Source organism: Trematomus bernacchii, unplaced genomic scaffold (genome assembly GCF_902827165.1).
Source record: "Trematomus bernacchii unplaced genomic scaffold, fTreBer1.1, whole genome shotgun sequence".
In the NCBI taxonomy this organism is placed as follows: Eukaryota; Metazoa; Chordata; class Actinopteri; order Perciformes; family Nototheniidae; genus Trematomus; species Trematomus bernacchii.
The window spans coordinates 3,037,981-3,050,170 of NW_022987942.1; the positions used below are offsets into that span (position 1 = coordinate 3,037,981).

At 39.0% G+C, this 12,190-nt stretch overlaps 1 protein-coding gene across 1 annotated transcript in view; it reads left to right on the plus strand.

The window, feature by feature from the left end:
• The first annotated feature begins 5,169 nt into the window (after positions 1–5,169).
• ascc3 (activating signal cointegrator 1 complex subunit 3) overlaps positions 5,170–12,190 on the plus strand; it is a 165,503-nt gene continuing 158,482 nt past the window's right edge. Inside the window, exons 1-3 of the mRNA XM_034115595.1 lie at positions 5,170–5,258; positions 6,530–6,663; positions 8,909–9,050. Coding sequence (XP_033971486.1) covers positions 6,574–6,663; positions 8,909–9,050 — 232 coding nt within the window. The 5' untranslated portion in view covers positions 5,170–5,258; positions 6,530–6,573. The remainder of the gene's footprint in view (positions 5,259–6,529; positions 6,664–8,908; positions 9,051–12,190) is intronic.

Sequence of the window (12,190 nt, forward strand, 5' to 3'; positions counted from 1 at the left end):
GTTGCCTGGCAACGCAATTCTGTTGATAGTTATTTCATATCGCATTAACACCATATCCCAACGTGCATTGCGGCTAAAACATCCAATCACCGAGCTTCAACCATAGCTGAGGATCTTGGGTAATCAGTTCAGTGGGTGTGTATCACCTACGTCTATTTCCGGTGACTTTATTTTGAAATTCAGTTCCTGACGGACGGCAAAAAAGCCCGATATTATAGAATTAAACATATAAATAAAAACAAGGATAATTGTGTGTTATTGTTGAGTAAATAACAGTGTGTTATTTAGAAAATAATAACAAATTAGAATAAAAAAATAAAAAATACGGATTTCAGTATTCTGAGGCTCTGAGCCCCATTTATTTTCCTTGCGGACGGCAAAAGAAGTCCGACATTATACGATTTAAAATAAAAACAATAATCGTGGCTTGATATTGAGTAAGAAAATGTTTTTATGAACCACACAGCTTCTGGTCTTCCAAGACCCGACCGGACAAAAGGACGTGGTGCAGGCACGAAACATACTACCAACAGTGGCGTTTTCACCTGAGGCCAAGGGAAACCAGGCTTCCCCTGTTTTTTCGGATTGTAGTTATAATTTTAATAAATAATTTAAACACTTCGTTTAGTTTCGGTAATTCTTCTTTGCTGTGTGTTCAGAATCAGAATACCTTTATTAGTCCCACGGAGGCGAAATTTGCGTAGTTACAGCAGTAAAAAGAGCCACAGACAGCTTAATGTTAAATATGTTAAATATGTGACATGCATTTAAAAGAAAGTACTACGTTATGTGTTGCTGCCGGTGTAGGTACCATATGTGCATGGGCGTAGTTTCCACTGGGGACAGGGGGGACATGTCCCCCCCACTTTTCAAAATCCCGTTTGTGTCCCCCCCCACTTTTAAAATGTGGGTATTCTTTTTTTTTTTGTCCCCTCCATAATGCATGTTTTTCTGCTATCTTTGATGAATGATAAAAATATAATTTTACCATTAGTTCTTAATGAAATTGATACTGTTTGACTTTGTATTAGTTAGCCTACTACTTACAATACATTGAAGTACTTTTACTGTGTATTTTTTGAGAAATACTCTGTCAAAGTCCCCTCCTGAGAACAAAATCAAGCCACTTCTGCTAAGTTTGATGAGGGAATTATTTTTTGTTGCCATTAGTTCTTCGTTAGATTGATCCTGTTGGACTCAGTAGTGAAACTACCCCCACAAGTACTATGAAGTACTTACTGTGTACTTTTCCAATAATCCTCTGTCAATGTCCCCTCCTGAGAACAAGAATGCATGTTTCTCTGCTATTTTGAATAAGTGTTAAAAAAAAACTTTCTTCATGAGACTGATATTGTTGGACAGAGTATTTTAAGAGGATGGTAGACTTGATATCAGCAATACTTCCAGTCAGTACTCCGGCAGCAGGATTTTTACCCCTTGGAAAGTCTTTAGAGTCTGGCCTGGATAGCTGGTCATTGCATGTCAGTCAATAGAGCTTCGAAAAATGTGTCCAATTCAACAAAATGTTTTTTTGTGAGTGAAGGCCAGAGCTAAATTATAGATTGTTTGATTGTGTAATTACAAGGTGAGAGAAAATAAATCCACATCCTCCTATGAAATGTATTTGATTTCCTTTTCCATGTTATACTTATACTTACTTGCATTAGAACATTTGCATGTTGAACTACATGCTAATATATCTTCCCCAGCCTCAAGGAAATACATTAAAATAAATGGATTCATAATTTTAAAAAATGGATAAAAATGTATAAATGAATAATGTTGTATGCAAACATTTCAAATTTAAATATAAAATGAAAAAACAGTTTACTTTTCAAATGATTTCTCACAAAAACCTTTCTAAATTATAGTAAATGATTAAAAAAGGTTTAGTCAATATACGTTTTTCTGCATAAAATAGTTTAAATTGAACGTAAACTATATCAAGCATGGCAATTAACCAAATATTGATATTATATATATATAGCATATAATTGATGCAGTCTTTCTGAACACTTTTTTGAAATAAAATACTGCACAGATAGTGCCTTAACTTAAATTTGAAAACACGTGGCAACTTTATTAATACAGCAGTTGAAAAGATTTGTGGAAGGATAAATTCTTCATGGGCTTCAATGGCTCTCCAAACACATACATTAAAAATGCCTGTTTTGAAGCCTTAAAATGGTGCAGGAAAAGGATTTTAAACATTGTATTATACTTAAAGACAGGGCTATTCAGTTAAGAGAAGAGAAAAAAGGAAAGCAAATTGTTATAATGGGTGATGTAACATTAATGACAGACATAATATGAGGTCCTTGGCACTCAGACTCTAGAGCAGGGGTCGGCAACAGGCAGACCGCGGTCCGGATCCGGACCCAGACGCCGACCTATACGGACCCGGACCTATAATCAATACATTAATAGGGGAATTCAATTTTGACGGGGCGATTCTATTTTAACCGCCGCCAACAGGGGGCGAAAGAGACAAGTGAGCGATACAGGGAGAGAAACACAGAAGAAGAGACGAGAGAGCGGCAGAGAGAAGCGGAGAGGAAAGTGAGCGAAGAGAATAATTAGCGATACAGGGAGAGAAGCGGAGAGGAGAGTGAACAGGCGTGTTAGCGGCAGACAGGGAGAGACAAATAATTACTAGGGCTGTCAAGTTAACGCGTTAATAACGCGTTAACGCAAAAAAAAATTAACGCCACTAATTATTTTAACGCGATTAACGCATGTGTATTTTTTGTCCTCAGCCGCCGTAGTTTCAGAGCGCATCGAGTTTAAAACACCATCTACAAGCTGATGCTGACAGCCCCGCTCCTGCTGCCCGCTTGTGGCAGACCACACTTCCACGCTCACCGGCAGGCCCGGACTGGCCATCGGGAGGACCGGGAGGGTGTGTGTATGTGTGGCGCGAGCGAAGCACACCTTACGTGTTGTTGTTAGCATCTGGTGCTAGCTAGCTGAGCTAACGGATATAAGGAGCTGTTTCAATGAAAACAGAGGAGCGACATTTCGCCGACAACTGCGCCGAGCACTTGACTTTATGCAGGTAGCCAGACAGCACACTCAGCACGGATAGTGCCGCAACACAGCTCATACACACAGGCATATATGCCTTGAGCTGCACATAGCTCCAACGATCACACACACACACACACACACACACACACACACACACACACACACACACACACACACACACACACACACTATTGTATGAGAGAGGTTCTAGGTTGAATTGAGGCGAATATTTGTAATGTTCAGAGGTTGTTGTGTTTAATATTCATGAGAATATTTGTCATTGTTCAAATGATAATAAACAAACATATAAAGCATAGTTGTCCACTCATATGTTGATAAGAGTATTAAAAACTTGAAAAATATCCCTCTAAGGTACATTTAGAACAGATAAAAAATGTGCGATTAATTTGCGATTAATCGCGATTAACTATGGACAATCATGCGATTAATCGCGATTAAATATTTTAATCGACTGACAGCCCTAATAATTACACATGGCGCTCTCCAAGAAGAGGAAAGTAGACAGTGAGAACAGAGCTTTTAACCCTGAGTGGACGGACTCATTCATGTTCATCCTGCCCACTGGGAGCACAGAACCAGTGTGTCTCATTTGTTCAGAGACCGTGGCGCTCATTAAAAGTGCCAAAACGCCACTATGAGACAAAACACAAAGTGTTTGACCAAACATTCCCTCTCAAGTCAGAACTGAGGTCACACCAGGATCAAAATATCAAAATAAAACTAAATATCGTTCCAGGGCAGGCTAACCGAGGCTAACCAATGAGCACCTCCATGTTTGTATGAGAATGGCCCTGACACCATTTCAGCCCAGATTTAAACTCCTGGCAGGACAAGCTCGTGCTCAATTCTCGCACTGAATTAAAAGAAAGTGAGTGATGGACTGCAATATAAGAGGGAAAGAAAGAGAAACGTTAAAACTGTTCAATTGTTATGATGTGTAAAGACTGATATTGTTCTATAATCGGTTAAGTCATGATGTGAAACGGTTAACAAAGAAAAAGGGAAACTCAAGCTGCTGCTACACTTTATTTTATTTATCTAAAATTAAGCACTTTTAAGATGCACATATTTTCAAAAGCTATTTTATTTATTTTCTCCTATTTTATTTTTAAATTCAGCCAGAGAGGAACATTACACATATCCACAGTATTTTTACTGTATATCTGTATAGTTCAATGTTAATTGACAATAAATATTGTTGTTTATGAATTGTACTGTTTATTTGATTGGCAGTCCTTTGTTGATGACATGCAGACGTTGATACAGCTACAGGCTACTTCAATATATATCACACTAATTCATAAAGCAAGTTAGACATTTTGATGTTCCGGACCTTTGCATGGGGAGATTTTCTCTAACTGGACCTCGTTGAATTTTAGTTGAATACCCCTGCTCTCGAGGGATCATTTTGTGATCATGGGGCATCACCCTTACAGCATCAGGACAATATCATATGGAGTCAGATACTGGAAGTGTGCTGGAGGCTGATGCGTTGACTGCAGGGGACTGATGGAAGGATGAGGCTGATGAGACTGAAGAATCTGCGAGGAACGAACTAGCGGCTGAGAAATAATCTTATATTAAAAGACAGCAGCTTCATAAGAGGCCAACCAGAGTGACAGAGTGTGTCAGTGTGCTGAAGGATAGTTTTGACCAGCTATCCAGGCCAGACTCTAAAGACTAGAAAAAAACAAATGGACGGTAGATACACGGATTGGGATGCTGTCAGAGAAGTTTCGTTTTCCCAGTAAACTGCAGTTTTTGTGGTTGTGCTTGTTATGGGTACCGGGGCGTCCGGCTGTGTGAAGTTAGTCATTATAATGATTGGACTAAAGAACATCGGGCAAATGGGACCTAAGTAAAGCCAATAGATCCACAACATGAAGCAGACTCAGACGCACAATCCAGTTTGGTTGTCATCTGGTTACTACCGGCTTTTAGCCGCGTACCCCGTTTTAATTCGAGTACAGACTCCGCATTTGTTAGTTTCGGTGTACGCCGGTAAATATAAAAAGCAAATCTTGTGTGATGTGGCATTTCAAGGTGTAGATGGGAAATGTAGTCAGATTAGTCGAAGCTTCCTTTGAGTAGTTTCTGTAAGGAACTACAGTTCCCATGGTTCATAGCATGCGAGCGAGTTGTGTTGACATCTGCCGGTAAGCCAGCAGTCCCACGCTTCTCACAGACCGTTCTGCAAAGCGATTTGGAAGGTAGGCCTAGTTACATATTGAAATATGAAGTTTTAGACTGCCTTACAAGCTAATACTTTGTGGCAATTGGTTTGACATTGACAGTTTTCCACAGCACTGAAGCTAACGTTACATTAAAAGGGTTTTAGAAATGACAGCCAGGCTGGCAAGCTAACACCAGCTAGCAACACAGACAACATTAGGAAGCATATTTGTATTTTGTAACGTCTTGTGTAACTTCTTATGTAAGTGGCATAAGAAAACGTATCGTTTAAACAGTAATAAAAGCAAGACATGGCGTTAACGCCTGCACAGAATGACGTTAGGTGGATTAAAAAAGCTGGCTTAATCATTTTTGTACTCACGTTATCATGTTATGTTTATAAAGTTGGCATTATGTCTTTAGGAATCGATAGTATCCAGTATTCAATTTGCCGAACATCCTATCTACCATGCAGTCTTTGTTCCCTTAATCATTTGACTTTTATAACAGGTAGGCTATCCCAAACACTCTAGAACCAACACAATGGAGCTTCATTGCATATAACTTCCAGCTATTACAGTCATATATTTAGCTGTGATCAGGTGTTTTTTAGGACCCATTGTATGCCGAAGAATAAAAAAGACCCCAACGACGTGTAACATCTGCTAATAATGTCCATGTTTGCATGTGTGATTTTCGTTCAGAACAACTTAACGTACCTGTTTTCTATAGGAGTTGAGTGTGTATCTCTATAGACACGTTATGTACTATTGATGGCCAGAGGTGGGAGAAGTACTCAGATCTTGTACTTGAGTAAAAGTAAAAGTAGAAGTACCAGAGAGTAGGAATAGTCTGCTACAAGTAAAAGTCCTGCATTCACAATGTTACTCAAGTAAAAGTACAAAGGTATAAGCATCAAAATATACTTAGAGTACCAAAAGTGAAAATACTTATTATGCAGATTGGGTTATTTTGCGCTTACCCTAACCCAGAATCAGAATCAGTTGTATTACCAAGTAGGTTCACACAAACAAGGAATTAGCTTTGGTGCATACAAAGACACAGAAAGAAGAATACGTAGCATAAATAGTACTATTATAAAAGCTAAAAGTACAATGTTTACCTCTGAATTGTAGTGAGGAAGCAGAACATGGAGATAATCCTCTAAAGTACAAGTACCTCAAAATTGTACTTAAGTACAGTACTTGAGTAAATGTACTTAGTTACTTTACACCACTGTTGATGGTTATGTCATGAAGTAACCATTCTGCCATGAAGGTTCATTTCATTCTCTGTATCTGTGTGATAGAACCTTCTGGAGGAGCAGTGTTTGGATGAGAGCATCAGAGAACAATGTCTCCTCCTCGACTCACAGGGGCTCTGCGCTCCTTCTCCACTGTCAGCAAGAAGGAGGATTTTAATGAACAGCTCTACGATCTGAAGGTGAGACCAGCTCATGGGTAATGGGAAGTCTGTCTCTATTGTCACAATATAACGTTATATTTAGGAAAGTTTGGTATAGTAAAGGCTGCGCTGATCTGCAAATCAGGGGGTCAACACTTTGTTCCGACCCCCTGCTGTCTACATGTCTACATTTTAAATGAGGCCCTTTAGTTTTAGTTGTCATCTTTGTCATTGCCTCTCCTCTCACTCCCCTGTGTCATGCAGGCAAACGGCCTCGGAGCTTTAACATTTTGTCCCCACAGGTGCTTATTGGTATGACCGTGATAGTTGATTCGGCTTGATCAAAACATTCATAAAACAATCTCTTCTTCAGATAATAACAGGACAAAGCTGAGGCACAGTGTCAGAGAGCCGTAAGGATATCGGGGAGTTGATCTTATCAGGAGGATAGCTCCCTGCAGCCAGTCACTCTCTGCTAGGAACAGAGCTTGCTTTGACTGGTTATGGAATCTTAGAAGTATTTAAATATCGAGGAGAGAGCAAGGGAAGGCAAAAGTTGGTTGGGAAGAAGCTGTGTCACTACGGTGACTCAGCATATGTCTATATGCTCAGGCTGTAACTTTGAATAGATCTCCAGTGTCTGACATCAGTTCGAAGCTCTCCTGTCATATTAAAACCTTTTAAGTTGATATGGCCTACTTGTTACACGTGTCACACGTAGTTCGGGACAAATATTGATTAAAATCCATTTTTAGAATAATAACAAACGACCACAGTCTTCATGCTGGTGTGCAACAACTTGACCCAGGAACTGTTTCAGCCTAAAGCCAGTGCTCTGTCTCTGTGAATGCTGGCGCTAAAGCCTGACAGAGATCTCTCTGACATCAAACTGCTGTTTTGTCAAATTCATATGAAGCGTGCAAATGCTATTTTAGTTTCTTACCTCCTTTGAAGTTTTTACCACAATGTCCACTGCTTGCAGATGGACAACATCTGGGTGGATTGTTTCCTTTATCCTCACTGGTTTGCTTTCAAACATTTCTACCTGTGTTTTGTATTCCAATCATTATTGCTTTTCACTCTTATCTTACTGATTTGTTTTTTCAGATCAGTTGCCTCTTCGTGAGATTTGAAATGAAATTGGGTGCCGATTAAGCTGTTCCCTGTACCTGGCTCACCTCCAGTTAAATCCTCTCAGCAGAAAAAGTGCTTCTCCAGAGAAAAGAAGCCTGCAGCCGCTCTGAGATGATCTCTCAGCCTGTGCTAAAATGCTTAGTTTCAGAAGGCATGGAGCTGTAGATTGTAATGGAGTCATTGTGTTAATGCCTCTCCTGACCTCCGAGCTGCTCACTTTTAATACCTCACTGCTCTATAGGCAGACGCTTCAAAATAAGATTATTCTCATTAACACTGGATTTTCTACAGAAATACACATACTACTAAAGATGCATTTGTAACTACAATTTGAAAGCTCATTATCAAAATTGCATTAATTTGTGCCAGTGTTAAAAGTCAGGTGTTATATATGCACCATTTTCAAATGATAGCACTAGTTTGAGGTGAATCTGAAAAAATTAAGTTGCATTATGGGACGCGTCCTAAAACCCTACTTTTATAATTTTCGAATCATAAATCTAATCGATAGATTTATGATTAGAAAATTATAAAAGATGGGTAGACATGTGGAGATTACCCGGCTGAACAAAACGTGATCCGTCTCTTAAATGTGTCTCAACCACAGACCTTATTTCAAGCTATTTTCCAAAATCCTATGGAGAAATTGCATTGGTTTTTGTCGAAGGAACCGGAAGAAGTTTACTTCTGGGTTTTAGGACGCGTCACTGCGGTTCTCTATGGGGGCAGTATGTCTCCAAGCAGTTGACCAATCACAACAGAGCCAGCCAGCCAACCAGAGCAGACTGGGCTCTGGTTTCAGACAGAGGGTGAAAAGAGGTGCTGCAGCACAGGCAGTATGAGAAAAATAAAGAGCTTTTTGAACATTAAAGCATGAAGACATGTCACAGTAGAGACACAGATTTGATGTTCTCTTTAACATTCAATGGCATATTGGATAGCCACAACAGTTGTCCTTACATCCAAGCTAACAACATTATTTACTTATGAATGCTTTTTTCACTTCATCCTGCTTTGACAAAATATTGGGCTTCTTTTGTCTTATCCAAGGCTTTGTGGGCGGTTCAAATACCTGTCATTATGACAGCAGTAAGTGCTCCTGCTGTCCTTGTTGAAATGAAATTGTTTTTCTCCCTGTGCTTCATGTTAGACCAAGCGGCTGAAGAGGCGGGAGCTGTTTGCCAGAGAGGGTCTGACGTGGCAGAAGATTGTCCATCTCTGCTCCGAGCATCAGGACAACGCTAAACAGCAAGCTGAACTGAAGAGCCTCCTTCAGGCAGCCAAGGAAATTGGTAATTAACTCCTGAGCCTCAAATCCATTTTCTTGTCTTTCAATGTATTTTCATGTTTGTGTTACACTGATGAAAACACAGTTACAAATAACACAATGCCCTTTTCTGTTTGCGACTAAAAGTGATTATGAAACACTTACCAGCTCCTGAAATTACCATGTTATTGTTTTATGCCTTTGTAAAATCTGGAGTATAAATCATTGTGGGTTTAAAGAAAGATCACTCTGTCTGGCTTTAATAAATGACCCACTTAACAGATTTAGAGGCATGTTGTCATGCAGACTGTTTTCATTATATTTGTCCAGGATTTGAGGTGCATTTTATCTTTGTGAAGTAAAGGAAGAATTGTTTTTGGTGCTAACAAGTTAGAGAAATGGCATATTAGATTGTTTGCCGAAACTAGAGTACTAAAAAAGAACTACAAATATGGTTCCCACGGCTTTTAAAAAAGTCTTAAAGATCCTAAAATAGAAATCCATAAAATGAGGTTGTCTCTTTATCCTTACCTAGTGAGAGCAACTGAATAAATCATTGATAAAAGGATCACTATGATATAACCCAGACAGTCAAATATATATAAATAACGTATTTAACAACCTACTGAGAAATTGAACTTGACACTCCATATACATTGAGTACATTGAGTAAAGAGAGCTAACAACACATCATGAAAACAACAGTATGACTGCATCCAAGCATCAAAAGTTCATCTTCAAATAAAAAGTTCCTGAAAACAAAGTATTGGTCCACTGATATGCCTTTTTAATATCAGATGCAGATATTTAGAGAGCAGGGCAGCAAATGGATGATATACATTGCCCACGTTGTTGTTTTTCTTGTTGTTTCTTTATCTGATAAACAACAACAAACCAGACACAAATTGTGTTTGTTTTGTATTCTTTGAGCATTATATGTTGACTTTGTCTGCAGTGCTTGTATTTTAAATGATAAAGTATCAACTAAATGTCCACAGGGAATCATAAAAATACATTTAAAAATAAAAACAACTGGTGAATGAGAAGTAAATAGTTTGACTGCATTTGTTAGCAGATAGCAGCATCTCCTTTATCTGAGATAGAACGAACATTGCAGACTAACACAAATACAATCTGATGTCTCCTCAGTGCAATCCTCTTCTAAATAAATGATCAGCCTCTTTAGTGCAACTGTCAATAATGGGATGTGCAAACAAACATCAGCGTAAAAACTTATATAAAATATTATAAGCTAAGCCATATTTCCTAAATATAAAGGCTTAGTTTTATGGATGACTGTAAATCAGCTACTGGCAGAGAATGGCAGTTCATATCATTTGCTCATAAATGTGTTCTTAAAGAGGACATATTATTCTCACTTTCAGGTGTATATCAGTATGTAGTGTCTCTACTTTAAAGAGTCCTCTCCTGCTGATGTTCAGGTGTATATCAGTATGTAGTGTCTCTACTTTAAAGAGTCCTCTCCTGCTGATGTTCAGGTGTATATCAGTATGTAGTGTCTCTACTTTAAAGAGTCCTCTCCTGCTGATGTTCAGGTGTATATCAGTATGTAGTGTCTCTACTTTAAAGAGTCCTCTCCTGCTGATGTTCAGGTGTATATCAGTATGTAGTGTCTCTACTTTAAAGAGTCCTCTCCTGCTGATGTTCAGGTGTATATCAGTATGTAGTGTCTCTACTTTAAAGAGTCCTCTCCTGCTGATGTTCATATCAGTATGTAGTGTCTCTACTTTAAAGAGTCCTCTCCTGCTGATGTTCAGGTGTATATCAGTATGTAGTGTCTCTACTTTAAAGAGTCCTCTCCTGCTGATGTTCAGGTGTATATCAGTATGTAGTGTCTCTACTTTAAAGAGTCCTCTCCTACTGATGTTCAGGTGTATATCAGTATGTAGTGTCTCTACTTTAAAGAGTCCTCTCCTGCTGATGTTCAGGTGTATATCAGTATGTAGTGTCTCTACTTTAAAGAGTCCTCTCCTGCTGATGTTCATATCAGTATGTAGTGTCTCTACTTTAAAGAGTCCTCTCCTGCTGATGTTCATATCAGTATGTAGTGTCTCTACTTTAAAGAGTCCTCTCCTGCTGATGTTCATATCAGTATGTAGTGTCTCTACTTTAAAGAGTCCTCTCCTGCTGATGTTCATATCAGTATGTAGTGTCTCTACTTTAAAGAGTCCTCTCCTGCTGATGTTCAGGTGTATATCAGTATGTAGTGTCTCTACTTTAAAGAGTCCTCTCCTGCTGATGTTCATATCAGTATGTAGTGTCTCTACTGTAAAGAGTCCTCTCCTGATGATGTTCAGGTGTATATCAGTATGTAGTGTCTCTACTTTAAAGAGTCCTCTCCTGCTGATGTTCAGGTGTATATCAGTATGTAGTGTCTCTACTTTAAAGAGTCCTCTCCTGCTGATGTTCATATCAGTATGTAGTGTCTCTACTTTAAAGAGTCCTCTCCTGCTGATGTTCATATCAGTATGTAGTGTCTCTACTTTAAAGAGTCCTCTCCTGCTGATGTTCATATCAGTATGTAGTGTCTCTACTTTAAAGAGTCCTCTCCTGCTGATGTTCAGGTGTATATCAGTATGTAGTGTCTCTACTTTAAAGAGTCCTCTCCTGCTGATGTTCAGGTGTATATCAGTATGTAGTGTCTCTACTTTAAAGAGTCCTCTCCTGCTGATGTTCAGGTTCATATCAGTATGTAGTGTCTCTACTTTAAAGAGTCCTCTCCTGCTGATGTTCAGGTTCATATCAGTATGTAGTGTCTCTACTTTAAAGAGTCCTCTCCTGCTGATGTTCAGGTTCATATCAGTATGTAGTGTCTCTACTTTAAAGAGTCCTCTCCTGCTGATGTTCAGGTGTATATCAGTATGTAGTCTCTCTACTGGGACATGTCTCCATGCTTTAATGTTCAAAAAGGTTTTTCTTTTTCTCATACTGCCTGTGCTGCAGCACCTCTTTTCACCCTCTGTCTGAAACCAGAGCCCAGTCTGCTCTGATTGGTTAGCTGGCTGGCTCTGTTGTGATTGGTCAACCGCTTAGAGGTGCCCTACATGCACAACAACAATCTAACACACTGCACCAAAGGGAAAAACCCATAATATGGCCTCTTTAATATCCAGAACATTACATGAAATGTTATAATAAAATTAA